We start from the raw sequence: 25,493 nt of genomic DNA, 5'->3' as shown, positions 1-25,493 counted from the left end.
GATTGAATAGCGACGATGACTGTATGGCGAATATCGCTGATAAACTGCTGGAATTTGCTGGAATTTGGAGCGTCAGTGAGTATTGGACGATGATCGTATGGCGATTGAAACAATCGACTGATTTGGGAGAGTTTTGTTGATTGTGATAGTTTTTGGACTTGAAACTGTTTTATCGATCATAATTTAATTAAACGCTGACGTCCATAGCGGGATTTTATAATTTTTTTATTATTTACAAAATTGCCATCCGTTCACATTGGTTCTCGCGGTTCTCGCAATAAAGGTGGTTCTCGCATGAACCCCACCCTATATATATATATATATATATATATATATATATATATATATTAAGTTAAAACAAAATCGTCCCTGATTTTTGATGTGTTTGCCAGTTTCAATCAAAACAACTTTTTTGTACTATATTGCCTTTCACTTTTGGGATTTTTTGCCATTTTCATCTAAACGTCTAACTTTTTTGTCAAAATCATCCCTGAGATTTGGGATTTTTGTCATTTTCATCCAAATGTCTGACAAAAAAAAAATAAAGCAAATTAGACATTTGGATGAAAATGTCGAAAAATCTCAAAAGTGAATGGTCATATGGTCCAAAAAAGTTATTTTGGATGAAACTGACAAACATGCACAAAACTCAGAGACGATTTTGGCAATTTACTCATTTTTTTATTTGTCAAAATTTATATAAAACGTATGAGATAGTATTAAAACTTTATGCACGATACATAGAAAAAAAAAAAAAAACAAGTACAATTGTATTGAACTATTTTCACATAAAATTATTTTTGAATTGAAAATCTATATAATATTTTTGTTGGCCATTCAAAAGAAATTAAAATATGATGATTAGACATGATATATTGATTGAGTAAATATAAAGAAAGAATACTATCTTGTAAGATGCGAACATAGGGCAAAATCGAATTACTTTCAAGTAATATAAGATTCCTCAACTGTATTCTCTCTCCTCATTGGACACAATAAGTAGCAGTTGAGATTTCATTCTCCTCACCTCACACTTTCAACTTCAACTTCTCAACTCTGTGAACATGGAGCTCAGGGGTTATGTGGTCATTTTTTGTGCGGTTTTGACCGCGGTCAATGCTCGTATTCCCGGAGTTTACACCGGAGGCCAGTGGGAGAGTGCTCATGCCACCTTCTACGGTGGCAATGATGCGTCCGGTACCATGGGTAAGTCACCTTTTACGTTTTAGCATGCTGGCGGAACCAGAACTTTTTAGTCAGCGGTTATCATAAAAGACTCGAATTCCACCAATTCGAGCCGCTAACATTTTCCTATCAAAATAGCCATTTTTTTGTAAAACTAAAATTGTTTTTTACTTATAAAATGTGCTCTACGAACATTCAGGTTGAGAGTACAAATCCTGTTGAGTGCAGGTTAAGGTGTATTTATTCTAGAAAATATAGGAATTGTTGTTAAAAATATATATAGACGTTTTTTTATGTTTTATTATTTTTTTTATAACTAAAACTCTCTTTATTAAAAAAAAAAGATTTTAGAGTAAAATGTCATTTTCGTCCCTGAAGTTTGATCACTTTTGCGACTTTCGTACCTGAAGTGTCCCTTCCATCCAAAAAGTTTGAAATCTTGTCAATTTCATCCCCGAGGGCCAAATTTCGAGTGTCGAAAGTCGCCCAAACTCAAGGATAAAAATGACAAAAAAATACATACATGACGGACTCAAATGCACAAAAAGTCATTTTGAATGGAACAAGCAAAAATGAATAAAACTCAGGGACGATTTTGGCATTTTACTCTAGATTTTATATATAAAATTCCAACAAAATTTTGCTGAACCGGGCCGGCGGACACCCTTGACCTCGGTTCGGCACTTCGGCCCCTGGCTTAACATATATTATCATATGTTTTAAGTTCTCTTGATTGTGTTACAGGAGGAGCATGTGGGTACGGTAATTTGTACAGCCAAGGCTATGGCGTCAACACCGCAGCGCTCAGCACTGCGCTGTTCAACAACGGGCTGAGCTGCGGTGCTTGTTTCGAGTTAAAGTGTGTGAATGACCCGCAGTGGTGCCATCCAGGCAGCCCGTCGATTTTCATCACGGCCACGAATTTTTGTCCGCCTAACTTTGCCCAACCGAGTGATAATGGCGGGTGGTGCAACCCGCCACGAACCCATTTCGACCTCGCCATGCCTATGTTTCTCAAGATTGCGCAATATCGTGCTGGCATAGTTCCCGTCTCTTACCGCCGGTTCGCCTTTCTATCTCTCTTTTTTTGTTTTTTATTCAGGCCCAAGTTGGCCCAACACCCAACCCGCATATGATGGGCAAAAAAACCGGTTAATTAACCAGAACCATTATTAACCGGTTAGTGCTTAATTTTAACCGTCGGTTAGTAACTGGTTATAGATATTTAGTATAGTAACCAGTTATTAACCAGTAGGCCGAAAAATTCAAAAAAAGGCAAAAAAAAAAAAAAAAAAAAAAAAAACCCGGTTAATTAACCAGACCAGTTAAAGTATAAAAACAAAATTAACTGTCATAACCGGTTAACCGAACCTGTTATGGAAATTAACCGGTTTGTGCACCTCTGAATCGGAGCCTCGTATACTGGGTTTAAAGTTCTACCGTCAGTTTTACATAGAAAATTGTAATTTGTAACAATCGATTTGTAATTATATAACCGTCTTGTGTATCAGATTAAAAAAAAACGAACATAGAGGGGACACACTCTCCCCTCAAAAAGTGTTTCTACACTTTTGGTCTCATAGTTATTATATTTACATATTTACTCTTGTAGAAGTAATAATTAACAAAATCATTTTGTTTACATAGGGTCCCATGCCGAAAGCAAGGCGGGATAAGATTCACCATCAACGGATTCCGTTACTTCAACTTGGTTCTCATAACCAACGTTGCTGGAGCCGGGGACATAACGCAAGCGTGGGTGAAAGGTTCAAGGACCGAATGGATGAGTCTTAGCCGCAACTGGGGTCAAAACTGGCAATCAAATGCGGTACTCGTTGGTCAATCACTTTCTTTTAGAGTCAGAGGCAGTGATCGTCGCACTTCCACCTCATGGAACATCGTCCCTGCTGACTGGAAATTCGGTCAAACCTTCACCGGGAAAAATTTTCGAGTTTAACCACTACATTAAAATATAAAGTGTGGCTTGATCTTTACTAATAAAGATTTTTGTGTCTTAGGTCTAGGTGTCAATTTAAATTCAAAATCAGGTTTTGACTTTTGACTTAAGAAAGTCAAAAGAAAGAGATAGGATTGAGAGGTTTGTTTGAGGGGTATTTTTGACATTTGAGAAATGCTTGTAAGAGGAGCTGAAGATGAGTTTTAACTCATTTCGGCCCACAGCTTTCTGTTTCTTGTATCTTTTATTATTGTTACAACTATCAATTATAAAAATACACTTATCTATTATGATTTGGTTTATTATAATTACTTTACTAATGTAAAAACATTATTTTTTAGATTCTGAGACTAAAATACATGCTTGACAAGATAAGAAAAATTCTCACATTAACTTCTCACGTTAAGCCTAATTTGTATGTTAAGACTGATTTGTACCAGAACCTAACTCTATATACATTTTCAGAATGCATAGTTATGTATACGTACTATAATCATGAATCTCCTTTTACCATTTTAAAAGTTTTAACACTAATTATTAAAAAAAAATACAAAAAAAATTTATTCATACCAGCAAGTCGCAAAAACGGTAAAACCAGTTCAGCCGACCCACCCAACTCAGTCGGTTGGGTTTGTTATTCCCTGAAACCGTATATTGTGGCTCGGCCAAAAACGTCCATCAAAACCAGTCGAACCAGACCATAAAGACGCCTAGCATTTAATATATATAACATTCTACTTTCTATCCATGGGCGGCTATGACAGTGTGCGGGGAAGACATCCGCACAACGCCCGTGATTTCGAGGGGCACGGGATTTAAAAAAATCCGATATATATATGTTATTTTTTTTTAAATAGTAAACAAACACGTACCAATTCCAATATAGGCCCATTTACAAATCATAAATGGTTTAGAATTTAGCACACCTGACATTAGGTTTATCGAGTCAAAAACTAATTTGATTTTTTTTTAAATACTAATAAAACATTATGGAAGGGCACATTTTTCGAGCTCGAACAGGTACGTGAATTCTCAGAGACGCCTCTGTTTCTATCCCAAACAGTCCTACAATCCTGGATGAAAGAAAGACCATTCAGTTGGTAGTCAACTGTAGACTGATCAAAGGGTCAACACATTAACACACTTGCTTCCATTTATTTAACAGAAAGCAAACATTGTTATTCTTAAACAGTGCAACACAGAAACAAATGGCCAAATGCAACAAACATTTATCACATTTAGCCACCAACAATTATTAACACATAAAAGTCATGACGAAACAACGATCGGTGGAGTCTTAAATTCGGCTACAAACTAAAAAAGTCGGTCAAGTGAATCGCTTGCGTTTGTGAGCATCCCACATGTTCATAAGATAAGAAACTCCCTCCTGTAGAGTAGCTTTCCTACCTTCCGTGAAATTCCACAGCTCCGTTGTGATGTATCTTCCACTCGGATTATAGTCGTTAATCTCGGTCAAAGCGGTTGCTACCGCTTTATATACGTCTTCACCTAGATCGCGCTTTAGACCTTTTAATTTATCGTCATTTTCATCGATGATTCCCTGTACCAATAACATCAAACTTTTTTAGCTGCAAATTTTCAAAATAGTAAAATGAGTGAAGTTAGGGGTGTAAACAAGCCCCGAGGCACGAGAACTTCTCGTGATAGGCTCGGTTAAAGTTCGAACGAGCCGAGCCTTAACGAGCCCGAGCTCGAGCCTGAAATGCAAAGCTATTTTAGGTTCACGAGCATAAACGAGCCCAAACGAGCCCAAACAATTTTTTAGTTTTTTTACATATAATCTAATAATAATGATGATAACATTGGTGAGCCGAGCTTTGGCTCGACGAAGCGAGCTTGAGCCGAGCTTTTAGCTCGTTTGAGGTTGTTCTCAATTCTCAAAATAGCTCGAGCCAAGTCGAGCCGAGCTCAAGCTTCCTTTGCGAGCCGAACTCGAGGTTGAGCTCAAAGAAGTAGGCTCGAACCAATCCGAGCTCGAGCTTCATAAAAACATAACGAGCCGAGCTCAAGCCTATGCGGGATCGGCCCGGCTCGTTTACACACCTAAGTAAAGTACACGTATAGTACCTGTGGTTTTCTAAAATTTTGGATTTGGTCTCTGGCTTTCCAAAAGTACACAAACGGTCCCTGTGGTTTGCACTTTGTAACGCATTTAGTCCTCATCCAACAAATCAAAAGGTTTCGGGAGGTCCAAGTTAGGGACCAAATGCATTACAAAGTGCAAATGACGTGGACCGTCCATGTACTTTTGGCAAAAGTTGGGGACTAGATGTGTTACAAAGTGCAAACAACAGGGACCATCCATGTAGTTTTGGCAAAAGTTGGGGACTAGATGCGTTATAAAGTGCAAACCACGGGGACCATCCATGTAGTTTTGGCAAAAGCTGGGGACTAAATGCGTTACAAAGTGCAAACCACAGGGACCATCCATGTACTTTTGGCAAAAGTTGGGGACTAAATGCGTTACAAAGTGCAAAAGTTTGGAAAACCATAGGGACTATCCATGTACTTTACTCTAGTAAAATTTATCGTTAATATATTGTTAACCACATACTTGTGATTTCCCATTGACGGTGACAACTTTAAACGGATGCCAATTGGGATCTCGGAGGTATTCTTCCCACAACGAACACATTTCCGAAGCGCGATCTTCCGCATCCATGTCACCGTACTTCCTCTTCATCGCATCTAAGAACGGTTTATTCTCGAGCTCCCCCATCCTCTTCACACCAATATGTCCAGATTTCGGTAACTCCTTCAACCCCTGCTTACAAAATATATTAACTTCATCATATAGATAAAATAAAGTAAAAACCGTTTAGAGTAAACTGCCATTTTGGTCCCTGTGGTTTGGTCACTTTTGCCACTTTAGTCCAAAACTCAAACTTTTTGCATCTGAGTCCCTGTGGTTTCAGTTTTATTGCCATTTTGGTCCAAAAATGAAATCAGGTCATATTTGTCTTATAAAATCCTGTAATTTGTCATTTTCCTCACGGGTAAATCAGGTCATATTGGTCTTATAAAATATGGTATTTATTTATAAAAAAAGAAATGATCATTTTGCACCTGCGGAAAATGACAAAATAGCAGGATTTATAAGACAAATAAGACCTGATTTCATTTTTGGACCAAAATGGCAATAAAACTGAAACCACAGGGACCCAGATGCAAAAAGTTCGAGTTTTGGACTAAAGTGGCAAAAGTGACCAAACCACAGGGACCAAAATGGCAGTTTACACAACCGTTTATTAACAAAATACTTGCTTCGACTAATTCTTTACGAGCATCCTGCAACTCGTCATTGCTTTTACGTTCTTGAACAACGAGGGTTTGATTCAAGCTTTCTAAATCGTCAAGCTCTTCCTCTTTTTCGCGTAGATTTTTGTGTATGTCTTCCACCTTCTTCATGACTTCCAAATCATCGTCTCCCATGTGCTTCATAACGTTTAACTGCCCTCTTAAACGTTCTATCTCGAGCTCTACCGCTTGCTTTGCGTCTAGTTGTTTCTCGAGTAAAATGATTTTCTTGTGAAGTTCCTCCTTTTCCCTCTGTGGTTAATAAACATAGCACGTGATTTAGTAACGAAATTTGAGTTAATTACTGTTTTCGTCCCTGTGGTTTGTCAAAAATCACTATTTCAGTCCATTAGTTTAAAAATTGCGATTTCAGTCCCTGTGGTTTCACTTTCGTAACCATTTCAGTCCACCTCGTAACCATTTCAGTCCCTGTACTTAACAGAATAATGGATTGAAATGGTTACGAAAGTGAAACCACGGGGACTGAAATGGTTACGAAAGTAAAACCACAGGGACTGAAATCGCAATTTTTAAACTAATGGACTGAAATAGTGATTTTTGACAAACCACAGGGACGAAAACAGTAATTAACTCTAATGGAATAAATGTTTAACATGATTTCCAAAAACGCTAAACACGAACCTTTTGATCTTCAGCTAGTTTCATGACACTTTCATCGGCTTTCCTTTGTTCATCAGACGCCATCTGAAGCAAACTGTTTTTCACAGCGTTCTGACAGAATAGATGAAAAACAATTAGCCAGGAGTTAACATATTTAATTAGGGCTGCAAACGAACCGAAGCGAACGTTCAGCGAACAATTCGTAAACTGTTCGGCGGGAAGTTCGTTTGTTCAATACATGAACGAGCACAAACAAGAAATTTCGTTCGTTTAGTTAAATGAACGAACATGAAGAAAGACCGCGTTCGTTCATTTATGTTCATTATGTTTGTTCGTGTTCGATAGTTCATCAATATTTTAATTTTTATATTTTATTTAAATACTTCAAAATTCCAATATATATTTATGTTTGTTTGTGTTCGATAGTTCATTAATATTTTATTTTTTATATTTTATTTAAATACTTCAAAATTCCGATATATAAAATATTTAATACTTGTTTGTGTTCGTTTGTTTTCATATGTGTTCATGAACATTGGTTTGTGTTAGTTTATGTTCATGAACGTTCGTTTGCATTCGTTATCTAAAATTAACAAACGAAGACAAACACGTTCATTTTCTTAACAAACGAACACGAACTCTCGTTCGGTAAGTGTTCATGAACAGTTTGTGGACACATAAATTTCTTAACAAACGAACACAAACAAGGTCTTCTTCGTGTTCGTTTGGTTCGTTTGCAGCCCTAAGTTTTATTAATTTAATTAAATAGATAAGGAGGAAAAATTATTAAAAACACCTGTTCAATCTCTTCCGAAAGCTTTTTTCGCTCATTCTCGTTTACCACTTCACGCTTTTCCAGCTCGCTTCCCCGAAGCTCGAGTTCTCTCTTTTGGTTTTCTAGCTGTAGTTTAATCTTTTCGTGATCGTTAAAGATCCTTTGGAAATGCTCTCGTGCGCCAACCTGAATTTTCTTTATCTCTGATATATAAAAAACAGTTTAGTAAGTAATAGCTTACGATATGACTGCATAATTATACATAAATGTAGGCCTGTAAATGAACCGAACGAACAAAAACTTATAATCAAAGTATCAAACAACTTTTTGTGTTCATGTTCGTTCATTAAGAAAATGGGTATGTTCGTGTTCGTTTATGTTCATTCGTTTAAAACTAAACGAACAGTTCACGAACGTAAACGAACATAAACAAACAAACAAACATTATTGACCAAAATAAACGAAGATAAACGAACAAAAACTAGTTTTTTTATATGTAAGTTAGTGATTAATTACGATAAGTTTTAAAGCTTATCATTATTACCAGAAACCCTAATTACTAATTAGTTATATTTAAGTAAGTAGATACGAAGCCACTTTTATGTATATATATATATAAATATAATAAATATAACTACCTATGTATATATTAAAAATTTAAACGAACATAAACAAACGTGAATAAACGAATATAAATGAACGAACATAAACGGACATTCACGAACATAAATGGACGAACAAAAAATGCGTTCATGTTCGTTCGTTTAATTAAATGAAGAAAAAAAATTGTTCATGTTCGTTCGTTTATTAAATAAACGAACTTCCCGCCGAACATGTTCACGAATAGTTCATGAACGTTTGGTTCGTTTACAGGCCTACATAAATGAATAATAAAACTCGAAGAACAAAAACAAACCTTCGTTATAAGATTGATGAAGCAAATCTTTTTCCGCAATCAACTTGCTTAGTGAATTTTCCGTCTCAACAAATTTACTCTCCATTTCTTCAAAATGCCGTTTCTTCACTTCAATCACATTCGCCAAATTTGACGCAAGTGTATTCGCCTTTCGGTCTTCTTCCGCCATGATATCGGAAAGCGTTCTAAGATCCGCAATCTTGCGAAGATGTTCTCCGATGATATTACTAGCTCGGTAATCATCCGCACGCGCAACCCAACCATAAATATCGGTTTTATCACTAGCAATCTTCCAATCCCTCTTACCATGATGATCGGCCTCATACGCTTTTTCAAACGACATCGCGTTATTAAAACCGGCCCAACCTTTGTTAAATTCAACAACCGCACATCCGGAATGACCGCGAAAGTTCCATAGAGGATGCACCCGCGTGGGATTAAAACCTCTCATGGTTAACTGGTCCCGCATGTTTGACCCGCTTTTACCTACGTATCGCCCGTCTTTTAGTTCAACGGGTAGATTTACAACAATACCCTTCCACGGCCATACAAACAACTCATCACCATCATGGTCTGCAAGGTGGTCAACTTCGTCGTTAGGTTTCGATGAGCCGGAGGTTTCGAGTACGTCTTTTTCAAGAAACTTAACCAATGCAAGATGATTTGCTTTATCTTTCGGATTTCGCTTTTTTGAATCGCTTTTTCCGACCATCGTAGCGTGTTGCAGTAGCTCCTTGTACTTATAATCATGTTTTTTCTTGTTGGGACAGTACGGGCAAGCGAACGTTTCTTCGGATAACTTAACACGGTGTTTTCCACCTTTTAGGTTTTCGTAAGCTTCGTCCACGTATTCCTCGACTTCGGAATCACTTCCGTCAGTGTCTCCTCCGGAGCTTTGGTCCATATAATCCTCCATTCTAGTTCTGCAAAGCATGCCAACAACAACCATACATATTAAAAAGATCGTCATATAATCCTTCGTTTTTAAAAGATTTTTGCACGCGCAAGTCGAGCAGCGTAAAGTTTATCCTATCAATATCGCTGCTATAATTGGGATGGCACATTTGTACCGGGTACGTTTGTTTGTTTCTTGAAAATCAAAACTTGCTCCTCAACAACCCCCCCCCCCCCCCCAAAAAAAAAAAAAAAAAAAAAAAACTAGGGCATGTAGAGCTTGTTTTCTAGCAGATCTACACTAACAACACAAATTCACAAGATTACAAGTTCAATTTCTCTTAAGATTACAATATTTACATATCCACATTCCAGAAAAAAAGTATCCTAATTTCCCACAAAAATTATTAAAAAAAAAACATTACTTTTCAACATACAAACATCATTTCTGTAATAATTAAAAAGTTGCAATTTTGAACACAAAATCAGCATAAAAACCTAACCTTTATAACTTTATATAATTTACCAAAACGTAAACAATTAAAAAGCACAAACACAAATTCATACATCCAATTACAAGCAATTCAATTATTAAACGATGATAAAAATTAGTAAACAAACACAAGGGAACATACATTGAACGAATTGCACAAAAATAATATAAAAAATAAGAAATTGGGGCAATTTGTAATTACGAACCTGCACTTGATTGGTGAGTGCAGAAAGGGGGATCGAGTGAGAAAGATCGGTTATCTGAAATTGATGGTACGAATTGGGGATTTAGGGTTTTGGTGAAGAAGAAGAAGAAGGAGGTGTTTGTTTGATGAATAGGGGAGTGTGACTTTGGTTGACGAGTAACGCAAAATACCATGAAAAGGTGAAAATTTGAAGTAAAGTGTTTTTGTCGTGTATTGTATGTGTGTAGCAATAAATGAAATATTATCATAATTTTTTTAAAGAGTTAAATGTGATTTTATTTCCTGTGGTTTGAGTCATTTTGAAAGATTAGTTCAAAGGTTTCATTTCTCGTTCGTGGGTCCAAAAATATTTCACCGTTGTCATTTTAGTCCACTGGGTTAACTTCATACATTTTTTGTGTTAACGAGAAAGGCAATTCGGTCATTTTATATGTAATTTTGTTAACTAGAAGTGCAATTCGACCATATACAGTGACCGAATTGCCCTTTTCGTTAACATAAAAATGGATGCAGTTAACCTAGTGGACTAAAATGGCAACGGTGAAACTTTTTTTTACCCACAAACGAAAAATGAAATCTTTGAACTAAACTGTTAAATGACCCAAACCACAGTGACTAAAATGACATTTAACTCTTTTTTAAAAGTCACCAAATTAGTTAAAGTTAATTTTTAGTTGTCAAAATAGAAATTGAATTTTAGCTAGAAGCTAAGCTTTAGCCGGCTTTTAAAAGTAGTGTTGTAAAAATCGTGACTAATCGATGACTAGCCGCCGATTAATCGTTAGTCGGTCAAGCAATAAGTAATTTTCTGTTAATCGGACCTAATCGGTGCTAGTCGGCCGGCCAAAAATTGGTGATTCCTACAAAAAATCAGCGATTTCGGTAGATTCTAGCTAAAACCTGTAAATTCTGGTCAGTTTCCCACCAAACCATGTAGATTATGGCGATTAATTCTATATACTTAAAAAAGGTCGAGGAGGAGTTAAAACCTTTCTACAATTTTTTTTCCTATAGATATTTGTATATATAGATTAAAAACTGAAATTTATATATAAGAAACCCAATCCGATTATTCGCTAGTCGGTATCTAACTGGCCGACTAGCACCTAGTGACTTTTACAACCATGGTCAAAAGCAAGGGAAGTGTTTTGGACGTTATAGTTGGCGAAGCTTATTTGGTGAAAAGTGACTGGCTAGAATCATTAGTGTATATTTTGTCAAAGGCTGAAATTCAATAATTACTATATTGATAAAAATAAATAAATAAAACTTGATCAGCTTAGCTAGTTGATGATTTTTCCTAAATTTAATAATTTTGTTAGTGTATTAAATAAATTTAAGATTGTTAAAATTCATAGGTTTAAGAGAGTTACATGTTTGAGAAGTTAAATTTACATGGTTGAACTTTAGTTACCCAATGTAGACGACAAGTAGAATTACCTGCGTTGTACGGTGCAAATTATGTCGGTATCAGTTTGGTTTGGTTTATTATAGTAACAATACGCTACCGCCTTACCGACACTAGGTTTAAAGAATGAAAGAGAATGCCTAAAAATAAAGTAGTGATATGCCCTAAAAGATGGCGACGCAGGTTTCACATCGATTGAAAATCTTAAAACAAATATTATTAATGGTTCCAATAAAAAATAAATAAAACTCTTTAATTACTTGTTCGTTTATGCTTAGATGAATTGTATGTTATCACACACATCTCCGTTCTAAACGAAACTTACACTAAAATGTGGATAAAAATAAGAATGACGCAAAGGTACTTTCAAAATTTTATAAAACAACATATTTTAATAATTATAAAAGACATGTTATAATCTGTTTGGATAGAAAAAAGAAAAGAATAACAAAGTTATATGTGCAAAACTAAGTAAAACTACCAAACAGTAAACTTAACTCAAAATCAATTGTTGATAACTAATCATAGTTAACTTAATTTGCATAATTTTTCTTAAATAATTACACAAAATATTCTCTTCATATGGCTTCATATATTAAATTTTTGTTTCATGGATTTATGAAAATAACAAATTTGACTACATTGTTTACTAGCGGGTAACACAAATAAACTTTGAAGCGGAGGTCAAGTAGCATTTGGAAATGTTTTTTTTTTTTAAAGAAAATGACCAATATACACATGTCGGAATGTCCCTCCTAGGGCTTGGGACGCAGTGGCGGATCTAGAAGAAAGTTATAGGGGTAGGAGTAAAAGAATTTTTTTTGCTTAAGAGTAACCAATACATAAAATAAACCAGAAACCAATTTGCGCTAATTCACCACTTCGTCAAAAATGTTGAGGGACACTGCGTGCTACCCGTAAGCTCCCAAATAGATCCGCCCCGTGTAGGGACGCAACCTGCAGAGGCAGGAAAAGGTTACCCATTTTGTCAATCTAATGGCTATGTGTAGCGATTGGCTGAGAAAACTCTATTTTTTTCTTTCTAACACATGTCAATTTATATATATATATATATACGGTTCCCATTAAGTCTAACCAACTTTCAAAACAATCTTGACCATTGAATCTTGCTGAGATTAAATCTCAGCCCTTTAAACTAAAAAAAAACTGCTGTTGTGACAGTTCCGGCCAGTTGTTTGCGGTTCCCTTAGCAGGTGGTTACTTCCAGCTTTCTCTGCCCATTATCCCCACAACTCAGTCTCCTAGAAACCTGGTAGTGCTCTCAAATTCAGTTAATGCTTGCAATCAGTTGACGACGGTTCCTACGCTCCCGTAATTGTTGGCCTGATGAATCTGTTCTTCTCACCCACCTATAAATCTGTCGTCGCATCTCTACAATAATTATGAATTGCCAGATCAAAAGGAAAAAATAGGTGAATGAAGATAGTAGACACGTCCCTACGATTGAAGGAGCGAGCAGGGTTCGATTTAATTGGTCTAGGGCCATACACGTGAGCTCAAGGTAAGTGAGTTCTCCGAAATTGTTTTTCTTTATAAGATTTTAGGTGACGACTAGAGGAGGCGTGATGATATTGAGGTGTTTTCTAGACTAAATGAGTACATTAAAGATTTTTATTTTCTAATTTCTGGCTTCTTAAGATGAAGTTATGTGTCGAAGGTTATTTGGTTTACGATTTCAAACCCTTTTTGCTTCTTTTTAGTAGATGTTCTTCCAATTGTTGTTACAAAAATCACCCCTGAATTCAATGATTGAGTTCGATTGGTCATGCTTAAGGTTTGAATTTCAATGCACTGAATTGTTGATTGATAATCTAATAATCATAAAAGGAATCAATGACTTTTGTTTCGATTTTTGAGTTTTCTTAGGGTTTGAATTTGGGTTTTTTTTGGCATGTGCAGGTTTGATTAGAAATATTTGGAACCTTGAGCAGAAGAAACCAAAATAGCTTTCTCCAAAGCCAACGAAATCGTTTCCTCAAATCCCCTCCTCATATCCAGGTTTCCCCTCTTTCCATTATGATTATGATTCAATATTTTAGATTTTGTTTATGTTGTTTTGGTTATCCACTTTCGTTTAGCTTATTCTGACCAACTTATTTTCATCTTTGTATCACCAGGGTAACTACAAAACATGATGAGGTAGAGATGAAGGCTTTCACACAAGTTCACAACGTAATTGACCAACTTTTTTTTATTGTAATTTGTAAGTAATATCACATATAATTTGTGAGTATGATTGTGTTTATACATGAATCACACTTGCTTGATTTTAATTGACTTGCTAATTTAGCTTCTTTTAACAATTTAATGCTTGGGCAGAATTTTCGTTTTGGTACAACAATATGGAGTCTCAATGGTTATTATATTTTTAAAATGGTGTCTTTATTTTTAATTTCGAGTGTACAACAAAAGCACAGTATAATCTTTTAAAGTTAAATTGGTTTTAACTTCAAAATATTAGGGCCATCTCATGGCACATCATGAATCTGGCATGCAGAATGGTGAACAAAATGCCACCATCTCTATTAGGTTGTCCGGTTTGGAGTGGTGCCCTTTATCACATTTGCACAATGGCGCCCCAAACACCACCTTACCATAGCCAGAGAGGGCGCCACTGAAGGTCTCAGCCAAGGGAATGGCGGGCGCGAGAGGGTGAGCATGTGGGGCCATTTGTTTTTTATCCAATCATAATTTATTTTTCTTTAACTTCTTTTTTTGTTTTAGTTAAAAGCGGTTTTATGCCACACCGTGCAAGTTAACAATAAATCCCCCCGCTTATGTGTCGCCTACGTGTTGCCTAAACGGGTTTCGGTAAATCTTGGGTTCGGGTTGAAATGGTGGGTTGACCTGTTTTTTTTCTTTAAATTATGTTATAACTTAAAATGACTACGTACATTATGCCAAATTTAAGTATTAAAATGGAAATTTACATTATATTTGGTTCAAAACAATCGTTAAATGGTTTTCATCGGTTCTGGTAATTATAAAAGTCTAGCGATTTGATATGGTTGGGCTATTATGACCATATAAACTTTTATTTATTTATTTTATGGGAATCTATTATGAAATTTTAATCCTTCTGTGATTGGTTATTTAGGCAATTTATTTCAGCATTACATTTTTTTATGAGAACTGTAATGAGTGCATTCAAAGGCTCGCTAGAACCGAACACATCATTAGGAGGTTTCCCTGGTAACAATTACTATAAAGTAATTCTTCTTCTTTTATAATTACAGATGTACGCATGCTTTATAGTGACTCCATCATGATAATTTTGTGACAGACGTGTATTATTATAACTTATTCGTGAACATCGTCGATAGGGAAAGCGAAGAAACTAAAAAAGTTGTGACGTGGGAGAAGGCCGCCTTCATTCAGTTGATAGAGGTTTACCTTCTTCTTTTTTTTCTCTATTTTTTTGCAAACTCATGTTTTTGACCCGTTAGTTTTTTTCCTCACTAATCTTTGCAACATGATAAGCTCCTGCCAATTCTGGTAACAAAAAAAGTGTTGAATTCTTCAGTAATAACTAAAAAGTGTAATCTTTTTACACATTAATCTTTTCATTACTAATGACCTTTTCTATTTATGGATTTTTGAAGTCAAATAAATGGATTGAACGGGTCGTGTTTGGGTTTCACAATTCAACCCGACACGATTAACACCCATGTTTGTAATGATGTCTTTTTAACGAGTGTTACTTCCTGTCCGGTTTTGTTAATCTTGGTCCCATGCCCGGTTATAGGCCATATCTCTTACACGATGGTTTTCCCTTACACATTACTCTTCGGGTATACCCCTAGACGGATTTTGGTAATCTCATCCATACTCAGATATAAAACCATGTTTCATACCGGTCCTATAGTACCCAACTCAGATATCTTATTTTTCTTCAAATTTTTGCACTCTAATGATAGATTCTATTGATTCAGCTTATTTTTCATTTAATTCAATATCTGACTCTCAAGTACATACCCCAACTCGGATATCTTATTTTTGTTTAAAGTTCTGCATGTTCACTCAACTCGGACATCTTATTTTTGTTTAAAGTTTTGCATGTTCACTATTTGCAGCAGCCAATCATGGCAAATTAAAGAGACTGAAATGACAGACAATGAAGCTAAGGCTGTGGGGTATGGTAGGGCTTGGGTTTGGTTTGGGTTGGGGTATTTGTTGACACGTGGAATGGGAGCCCCCCCACCACCAAAACCCATGCCCATGGGGTATGGTGGGGCTTGGGTTGGGGGCTTGGGTTGGGGGCATGGGTTTGGTTTGGCCATTGAGAGCCCGCCATGTCACCTTACTAGCCCGCCCCACACCCGGCTTCAAACCCACGCCAATGGGGCCACGCCCCAACCCAAGCCCCCGGAGTGGTGGCTTGGGCGTTTTCAGCCAACCCAAGCCCCATACCCCATGGTCTAATATAGAGAAGAAGATGACATTAAAGAAGAAGACTAACCAACAAAAGAGGTGACATGACAGGTAACCAGACTGTTATGTTGTTTGTTGCATGCATATGTTACTTCCCCATCCACATGACTAAATGTTGTTTAATACTTTAATACCTCTAATGCCAAAGTTCCGTGATATTTGATAAATAATAATAATACGTGATCATTAAATGGTATAATTTACATACATGTAACCTTTTCTAATATGTTACGACTTGTGGGTCGGGTCGGTCAACAAGTGAACCGATAAATGCCTTAGGGGGCATGTTTAGACATTGGAATGTCGGTTGAGGATAAGCTAGAGCATGTCTGATTTTATCGACTCAATGTTATATGATCAGTTTATAATTATTTGACTTGTATGAAACAAAATCACTTTTCAGGATAAAAAGCTAATAGAGAACAAAATTTCAAGTCGAGACCTACAGGTACTGTGGGTCCTGTTTTCCATGACCCTATATCAGCCTTCTCCAAGCCTGATAAAGAAGAAAAAAAGACCAAACTTTTTAGTGAAAGCTAGAAAGAGGGTTGTAACGATGATGATGACGACGATGAAAATGAGGCGGTGAGGAGCCTTAGAACCGGTGGCAGTTTGTTGGGATGGGTTAAAGCAGAAGATGGAGAGATGGGTGAAGGTTTTTCCGGTGCTGGGTGGCATACCAAGGGTACATATAGAAGTAAGAGGAAAACAAGCTTGATCTTGACCATGACTAATCAACGGTCATCAATCTGTTGCTGAACTCTGATCATGAATGTATTTAAATGAGACTATTTCATGTGTTAGTACTCTGTTAGTTTTATTTTCTATCATTTTGTGGTTGTAAACTGTTGGCGTTCGTCTTCCTTTTATAAATTAAAGAATTGTGCTTTTGTTTGTGATGTTGTTTAATTTTGTGCACACTAAATATGGTTTAGCTTTGTTGACACGTTCATATAATTTTATGTAATATGACTTTATTTTATTTCATTTCTTTGTGTTTATAGGTTCATTCATTTTGTTACAATATAATAAATTCACGTAACCCGTCCACCGGACGGGTATTAAACTAGTTTTTAGTAGACCATGTAAGCTAGATATTTAGCCATTTTTTAGATGTTAGGGGCAATTTTTATTGATTTAAGGACTTAAAGTTTATGTAAAAAAATTATTTAGTAAATATTATTAGTGTTGATGGCTTCCACAATGTATATTTATTTTTCTTTATGAAAGTGAGCCATTTTCTTAGATGTTACGGGCAAATTTTATTGATTTAAGAGCTTAAAGTTTATGTAAAAAATATTTAGTAAATATTATTAGTGTTGATGGCTTCCACAATGTATATTTTTTATCATTTTTCTTTAGGAAAGTGAAGATAATTTTAGGTCAAAACGTGCATGATGGTAACAAGTCAGTGCTACATCAGAGTTTCAGTGCTTCCCTCCTATACTGAGCCTACCTGTCTCCGGACTACTTGTACCCTCTTTTTATGAACCGTCAAAAAATCAATCTTGACTATTTTTGGACACCACCCACTGAACAAACGAAGTACTACAAGAGTAACCTGAGTCATTCATCACCACTTCCGGGGAAAACCCAGTAACCCATCCGTCCGTAGACACGACGGAAAAATTACCGGTAAAACCCATTTGGCTAAAAAATCGAACCCATGTTTCACTTGGTCACCTTTAATGGGAAAATCACGAAACTACTAGTCAAATTTGCAAAATTAGCCCGGTCTTCCTGAGACTTCTCACCAAAATTGAGGTTGTTGTAACGTCTTTACAAAGACTCTTCAAACGAACCAACCAAATTGCGCCACGTGTATTGTAAAAGCTTCATAAATAAAGGCTTCAACATGGATTGTAAAGGATTTAAAGAGGCTTCAATATTTTATTTTTTATATATTTTTCACTATGATTTTTAAACGGGTATAACTGTTTGAAAATCATGATGGAAAATATATATAGAAATTTTCAAACATGTATAACTTTTTCATCTGACGATATATTTAAAAAAATTACACCAAATTAAAGATAATTTTATCATCTTTAATTTGGTGTAATTTTTTTTCTATATATTTTCTAGAAATTTCCCTTGTTTTATTTCACTATTAAAATAAAATAAAAATTGTTTAATTTTAAGTAAGGCTGACAATAGTTAACTTGTATAAGACACGAACAGATACACCATGTGATTTTTTACCTTTTTAAAATATAATTAAAATTAGAAGTTTAGGATCTATAATTTTTTTTTACATAAGACATACAACTGTGTTATAGACATTAGGTATAAAGTAGTTAAACGAGTTGTATTCATGTTTAAAACTTGTGTTGTTCACGTCGTCAGAGACCTGTTAAACCCGCTAAGACATGATTTGTAAGCCCTAATTTAAAGGGTGGAAGGGGTGGGTTGAGAAATTCTAGCGGGGTTGGTCAGGGTTCGTGAACCCGTTGTTGAACTCGAACTTTGCAGTAAAATTTAAAAGAAATTGTAATAAAATAAATGTAAAAAAAATAAAAGAGAGAGTGTGTATACGACATGGTGTTGAATTCTGATTGGAGGAGGCTTTATAAGACCAGTGAGTGTGGGTCGTTGCTTTTTGGTGTTTTGGCCCTTTAACGCCGGCTGCTCCACCCCGGATTGACGTTGGGCATAGCGTTGCTTCTTTGGCATGGGAACTGAGCCTGGGGGGCTGGGTGAAATTTTAAATAGTTTAAACAAAAATAAATAAATAAATAAATCCACATAGCTGGCCACGCCAAACTAAGCCACGCCACACCACCCCCTAGTTTTTAAGTATTATCTTGTGAATCTCACACTTGACACGTGTCAAGTAATGCCCCCAAACCAAGCCCCTCCGTCATCCCATAATCTAAGATATGGCCTATTCTTCTTGGTTGCAACTTAAATTGTAATCTTTAAAAAAGCCAAACAAAAGATTAAAAGTGTATGACTATATTAACTGAACCGGTGATTTTCCCATAAGCAAATGTACCCTACCTTCCCAAATATGTTAACTAATATGAACAAACATGACATTCCCATGTTTTTGGACCAACAAAACAACTATACCACAATTTAATAAATTACTTTATTAGTAATCAACATATGTGCAATTACACACGGAACCAATTAAAAGTTTTCTTAAAAACATATGAGTTTGACCTCCTAGTTATAATATAATCAGTACATACTTAAGATGATTTTATTTTGACACCATACCAACAATTCTCCTTTTCATTTTCGTCGTCGCTATAATTTTTTTCATGAAGGCAACAAGTATCAAAATTCATAAACATACGGCCGAATTTCTATCATTTTGGCTGGATTCAATTTCGCGTCACCATTATCAACCTTTTGAGTGAACCTGCTTATGCCAACTCCCTCTACAAAGAGCAAATGTCACATTGTAGTATTTCCCTCTCATTTGCTAGACCCTTGTAGGATTAAGCAATAATATGTTAGGCTTTAATACGGAGCTGATTCAAGAGCTAGCAGACTCACTATTAGAACAACTAGACAAGCGGACCAAAAGTGGTCCCGCTTAGAAAGAGCATATGACTCTTGCTATGTTTGGACTTACAGAGCGATAAGTAATGGATGGAACGTCTTAGCGGCTAGAACATGTGACAATGAGCTGGAGTTACGTGTCACGTGAATACATGATCCAGCTGTTGAGGCGTATCCGTCTATTACTTATGAGCTCTGTAATTCCAACCACGGGGAAAGAGAATTAATCTTTTTTTTTTTAAGTTGGGCCCCTTTTCTAGCCCATTTGACTTTATGTCTAGTTGGTCCAAGTATGAGTCTCGAATCTGGATTGGATTTTTATCTTGAAACTTAGGAAAATGATCACTTGTATATAGAGGTGTACAAATCGTTTTCTACAAACCGAGCCGGTTTTTTTAGTGGTATACAAACAGTGGCGAAGCTTGAGATTTCCGACCGTGGGGTCGAAAATGTATATACCCAACAATTTCTATAAAACGGGGGTCGAAAACGTATATACCCAAAAAATTTTATACGAAAACTACATGCTCTCCACTATTGAGCGAAAAGTTCGGGGGGTCGGCCGTCCCCTCCCGCCCCCACTATGCTTCGCCAATGTATACAATCCGTTTTTTTTTCAAACCTATTCGAGTTTAAAATCAGTTTCCAAGGATCAAACCCTAAACCTATTAAACCGATTCGGTCTGGGTTATAAACCGGTTTTTTTACACCGGTCAAAAATTCAAGAATATGAACTGGTATCCAAACCGTCGGGCCGAGTTGGGTTGAAACCGTTTTTTCAAAACTCGTTTTTTTTTTCTCAAACCAGACCGGTTTTTCTTTGTTTTTTTTTTCGAATTGGTTTTTTTGTACATGTCTACTTGTATAGTATTAACTCACAGGATTGGAGTTTGACGGATTCCGGAGGATATAATTCTCAATGCCCAATGCATTGACCACGACACCTCCGACGTTAACTACCGCCGTGTTCATGAGAAGCAGTAGTTTCTCCTGAGTCGAAGGTAACCCATGAACGAGAAACGCCTGTAACAACCCGATCTTTATGTTTGTATTTTTTGTGTCCATTTTTAAACAAACTTAAGATATCTTACAGTACATGCTTATATGTCAGCAAGTTCAAGTTCACACTACAGAGATTCTGCATCAAACTCCTGAAACACTAACATGTAAGTTAACCGTTAAAAACTTAAAATTAGGGGTGCTAAACGGGTCGTGTTCGCGGGTTCAACCTGAACCTGCAAATTTTAGACTAACCCGAACCCGAAAATCGTGTCATACATATCAACCCGAACACGATCCAAATATTCGCGGGTTGACCCGAACACGACCTGTTCAACCCGGAATTTTTTATTTTTTCCCGGAAATTAATATATTAAAATTAAAATTTACTAAAAAAACACAAATGTATATAATACAATTACATTTAAATTATAAAATCTTATGTCAATATATCTTTTTAAGTTATATACATGGCATAAAATACACCCAATTTAATTTATATGACAGAGTTAATTACTGTTTTCATCCCTGTGGTTTGTCAAAAATCACTGTTTCAGTCCATTAGTTTAAAAATTACGATTTCAGTCCCTGTGGTTTCACTTTCGTAACCATTTCAGTCCACCTCGTAACCATTTCAGTCCCTGTACTTACAGAATAAATGGATTGAAATGGTTACGTAAGTGAAACCACAGGGACTGAAATCGCAATTTTTAAACTAATGGACTGAAATAGTGATTTTTGACAAACCACAGGGACGAAAACAGTAATTAGCTCTTTATGACATAAACCATACCGTAAAAAATATAATATAATATAATATAAATAAGTTAAACTGGTCAACCCGCCAACCCGACCCGTTTAGTTAAAGGGTTCGCGGGTTCAATCTGAAACTGACCCAAACCCATTTAGAGTAAATCTGAACCCGCGAATTTCGTGTTAGGTTCGTGTCGTATGAGAAATTCACACCCTCACTTAAAATAACATATTCATAAAAAGCCTCAATAGTTTACGAATTACCTGACTTCTCCAGCTTCAATAGAACATTCAGAAATGCGAGTATGATCGAGTGTACTTCGTGTAATTTCGATAAAAGTCTTGTATGGACCAATGTCTCTAATTGCACCATCAAGATCAAATAACACCGCATACGGGTCAAAATTTGACCCGAGCAGTGCTGTACATTTAGAACTTGTTTTAGAGACGCAGGATATCTGTATCGGTACAAGATCCGACGCTTCTTCACTGTCTGGAAACGACTGATTCATTTCTTGAAATATTCTTATTAAACACTTAATAAGATCTTCAGCCAACTTATTTGGATTTTTTGTATGATTATTATTAACACCCCTGGAGGCATTTTCTGTATTTAAGGTATGGTGAAGGTTAATTCATGTCAAACACATGTCCTGATAGGTGATGGTGACAAACAATGGTCATAGGTGACGTTGTTTTGTATAGGGGTGGTAATTCTTGACACGACCCGAAACCCGACATGAAAAAAACAAGTTTGGGTTGACTAACACGACCCCGTTTAAAAAATGGGTCGGGTTTGGGTTGACCCGTTAACTCGTTTAAGTATTTAGAAAAAAAACTTATATGTTTTTGTTTTTTCTGTTTTCCATTTACACGGTTAGTTATAATAAAGTTAGTTTTGACACACCATATTGTTATTTGGCACACTCATACTCACCGTTAAACACGTTATCGATAACCCACTTACAACCCAACAACCCGCTTATAACTCGTCAACATGCATGACTCATTTAAAAAACGGGCTGTGTTCGTGTTGACCCGTATTTATGTGTGTGTGGATCAGGGCAAGAATCTTTGACACGAATAATAATATGTGCCAACCCGACATGATTAACACCCCTAGTTTTATATATAGAAAACATAAGGAAATGGCTTGCGGGCCAACCTGACTCGTTTCAAGTCGTGTCGTGTTTTATTTATTAGGGTTTTTTTTACATATTTCCCCTTCCTAAGTGCCCTTATTGCATATTTATCCAACCCACAAAATCAATTACATATTTCCCCTTTCTAAACCATCTATATTACATATTTCCCCTTCCTAAACCATCTATATTATATATTTCCCCTTTTAATTAAAAATTCTATTATTAATTACTATTTTACCCTTAATAAACTTATTCAAAGAATATTTACATATTTCCTCTTTTTAATATCAGTTACATATTTTACCCTTTACACCCAACTTTTGTGAAACTCAAATCATCTTTTCTTTCAAACCTACCATAAGTCGAAACCCAACATAAGACGAAACCATTGTTTTCGTCATAAGTGTCACGCGTGGTGTGAGCACTTTGCCTTCGTGGTAATGGTGATTAGCTGTATTGTTGCCTCTGCGCGCGCTCTTGGTGCGGCGTCGCATAGTTCAGTTGCCTAGGCATTGGTGTCACTGTCGAAGTTTGTTGTGTTTGAGCTTGTGCTAGCCCTTATTACGCGCACAGGCACAGTTGTGCGTAAAACCATGACGCGGGGGGTCTCTCCCTCTGGTAATCCTGATAGTGCAGGTATTGAAGGGCTAACGCCTTGATTTGTTGAAGTCACCGTTTGGGTGGTATGAGTACCGCTTGCGCGCATGCCTCCAACCTTTGTGATATCCCCTTCGGCGTACTCGTCAATGGGCTGGTTTTGGAAGTGTGCGTTGTCCGCTGCCGCACCCATTTGAGAGTGTGAACCGAGAGGTGGAAAAGGAATACCTTGATCAGCCATGAGATCAAGAGTAACAGCTTAGAAAAGAAGATGAAAAAGTGGTTGTAAAAAATCGGGGGGCGTCATGAAGAAACACCAAGTTAATTCGGAGATTAGCTTGTAGTTTGTGTCTCGTCCAAATAAGGTTAATTTTCTTCCGAACTTGCGGAACAGCTACGTTGATCCTGCAAGACAACCAACACACCGTGAAGCTCGTCACAAGGAGAATAGGGAGTTCTCCCTGTAACCACCATTCGGCATGAGAATAAGAACTTGTTTTGAGGATAAAAGTGTGTGTATTAAGTGAGAGAGCAAAAGTGTGATCCGTAAACCTGGAGGTGAAGTTCTTTATTTATAGACGAGGTGAATTGTGAAGGAGATGGGCTGACGGGCCTGAGATCGACAACAAGGAATATCCATCCTGCCTCCTCTGTGACGACCGTTAGTGATTCCAGGCGAGAGGGTACTTGGCGCATGCTAAATAGATCCACGTGCCCTGACGGTTGTCATTGTCTGGTCTATCATCAGCAGTTAAGTGGAGATCATGGAGCAGTGGTCGGCGCAAGCTGATTGGTGCCACATATACGTCCTTGTGTACTTCTTGTTTTGGTTGTTGATGACGATACTTTCCCCAGAAGTATAGTTTCCATTACTCCTCCGCGGGTTCAAGATCATGGGTATTATTCTATAATAGGCTGCTCTCACGGATTGTTTTCCCTCTTTCTAATTGGCCGTGAGTTTCCTGTTAACGGACTGGGCAAAGCTGCTCTTTGGAATCCAACTATTAGAAAAACGGTTGAACTTGTTGTGCCTAGTGTGGCAAATGGGGAAACATATGCAACCGTTTTAGGTTTTGGGGTTTGTCGTGGGACTAATGACCCTAAGATTGTGAAGATCACACATATTGTTAGTTGGGGCGATATGAAAACTGCAAGTTGCATCCCTTGGCAAGTTGAAGTTTTTACATTGAGCACAGGGGCTTGGAGACGGCTAGGTGGCAATCTCCCTCGTAAATGGGTCAGCTTTCAATTTGATCAGCCAGATGGTTTTTGTTCAATATCTATAGATGGTGTTATATATTGGTTAGCTACTATGGATGGTGGGTCTTGTAATCTGATTATATCATATGATATCACAAGTGAGGTATTTGGAGAAGTAAACCTCCTAAATAGGTTAGCACACTCCCCGTCTAGACATTGGCTATCCTTGTTTAAACTCAGGGAGTCTCTTGTTGTGCTTGACAATGTTTGTGAGCAGGATAGAATAGCGTACGATGTATGGATGATGGTGTTTCTAAATAATTTACAAAGGTTTCCACTTTTAGTTATAACACAGAAGATAGTTTAACAGCAACAGGCTTTAGAAAGAGTGGTGAACATATAATTGAAATTGTAGAAGGTAATCGTGGACATCTTGTTGCTTACGAGCCCAACTCAAAGAACATAGATAATCTTGGGATTGTTGGAATGTTTTGTTCATTTCATGTGCATCACTACATAGAAACGTTATCTCTGTTTGATTAGCCAACAACTCATAATGAACTCAAAACCCAAATAAAAGAAACCGACGACCAGACCATGGGAAGCGGTTCTTGACTTTGGTTCGAGCGTGAATTCTAGTTGATGAAAAATACTTGAAGATGGATTCAATAGCAAACTGTAACAAGACCACCTGCAGAGGATCAAGAAAACAAACTATAGATAGATATGTTGGGCTATATTATCTGGAATCTTTCTATAGTAGAAACACCATCCTCCATCTTTGTACTATAGAAAGACTCCACATAATATAGCCCAACATATCCATCTATAGTTTGTTTTCTTGATCCTCTGCAGGTGGTCTTGTTACAGTTTGCTATTGAATCCATCTTCAAGTATTTCATCAATTAGAATTCACGCTCGAACCAAAGTCAAGAACCGCTTCCCATGGTCTGGTCGTCGGTTTCTTTTATTTGGGTTTCGAGTTCATTATGAGTTGTCGGCTGATCAAGCAGAGATAGCGTTTCTATGTAGTGATGCACATGAAATGAACAAAACATTCCAACA

At 36.7% G+C, this 25,493-nt stretch overlaps 3 protein-coding genes and 1 long non-coding RNA gene across 14 annotated transcripts; 2 read left to right on the top strand and 2 right to left on the bottom strand.

The window, feature by feature from the left end:
• Positions 1-924: 924 nt before the first annotated feature.
• LOC110868842 (expansin-A4) lies at positions 925-3,432 on the top strand. Its single transcript, XM_022118113.2, has 3 exons — positions 925-1,206; positions 1,930-2,248; positions 2,833-3,432. The coding sequence occupies exons 1-3, from the start codon at positions 1,065-1,067 to the stop codon at positions 3,140-3,142; spliced, it is 771 nt and encodes a 256-aa protein (XP_021973805.1). The 5' UTR covers positions 925-1,064; the 3' UTR covers positions 3,143-3,432.
• Positions 3,433-4,269: 837 nt separating this feature from the next.
• Positions 4,270-10,569, bottom strand: LOC110868841 (protein INVOLVED IN DE NOVO 2). 2 transcript variants are annotated; one of them, XM_022118112.2, is made up of 7 exons: positions 10,366-10,569; positions 8,773-9,695; positions 7,878-8,059; positions 7,103-7,192; positions 6,428-6,712; positions 5,718-5,927; positions 4,270-4,703 (listed from the first exon to the last, which is right to left on the bottom strand). In XM_022118112.2, exons 2-7 carry the CDS (start codon positions 9,686-9,688, stop codon positions 4,470-4,472), a joined length of 1,917 nt encoding a protein of 638 aa, XP_021973804.1. In that variant the 5' UTR covers positions 9,689-9,695; positions 10,366-10,569; the 3' UTR covers positions 4,270-4,469. The 2 variants fall into 2 exon arrangements, with proteins under 2 accessions (XP_021973804.1, XP_035831250.1); XM_035975357.1 differs by lacking the exon at positions 4,270-4,703 and having other exon boundaries at positions 5,786-5,977; positions 6,404-6,712.
• Positions 10,570-12,952: 2,383 nt separating this feature from the next.
• Positions 12,953-17,121, top strand: LOC110868840. Of its 5 annotated transcripts, none has more exons than XR_004862872.1 (7): positions 12,959-13,294; positions 13,693-13,791; positions 13,911-13,965; positions 14,891-14,985; positions 15,077-15,180; positions 15,867-16,275; positions 16,628-17,121. It is a non-coding gene; the product is annotated as an uncharacterized LOC110868840 (long non-coding RNA). The 5 variants fall into 5 exon arrangements; XR_004862871.1 differs by having other exon boundaries at positions 14,891-15,002; positions 15,117-15,180; XR_002552806.2 differs by having other exon boundaries at positions 14,891-15,002.
• Positions 17,122-19,301: 2,180 nt separating this feature from the next.
• Positions 19,302-24,690, bottom strand: LOC110868839. 6 transcript variants are annotated; one of them, XR_004862868.1, is made up of 5 exons: positions 23,781-24,690; positions 21,751-23,633; positions 20,826-20,885; positions 20,614-20,757; positions 19,302-19,661 (listed from the first exon to the last, which is right to left on the bottom strand). XR_004862868.1 is itself a non-coding variant. In XM_035975356.1 (5 exons), the coding sequence occupies exons 2-5, from the start codon at positions 21,996-21,998 to the stop codon at positions 19,611-19,613; spliced, it is 498 nt and encodes a 165-aa protein (XP_035831249.1). In that variant the 5' UTR covers positions 21,999-23,633; positions 23,781-24,690; the 3' UTR covers positions 19,302-19,610. The 6 variants fall into 6 exon arrangements, 2 of the variants coding, with proteins under 2 accessions (XP_035831249.1, XP_021973803.1); XM_035975356.1 differs by having other exon boundaries at positions 20,831-20,885; XR_004862867.1 differs by having other exon boundaries at positions 21,751-24,690.
• Positions 24,691-25,493: the final 803 nt, after the last annotated feature.

The sequence above is a fragment of the Helianthus annuus genome, chromosome 7 (assembly GCF_002127325.2).
Source record: "Helianthus annuus cultivar XRQ/B chromosome 7, HanXRQr2.0-SUNRISE, whole genome shotgun sequence".
Lineage (NCBI taxonomy): Eukaryota > Viridiplantae > Streptophyta > Magnoliopsida > Asterales > Asteraceae > Helianthus > Helianthus annuus.
The sequence above is the reverse complement of the archived record's forward strand: the minus strand, read 5'-3'. Positions and strand labels throughout refer to the sequence as shown.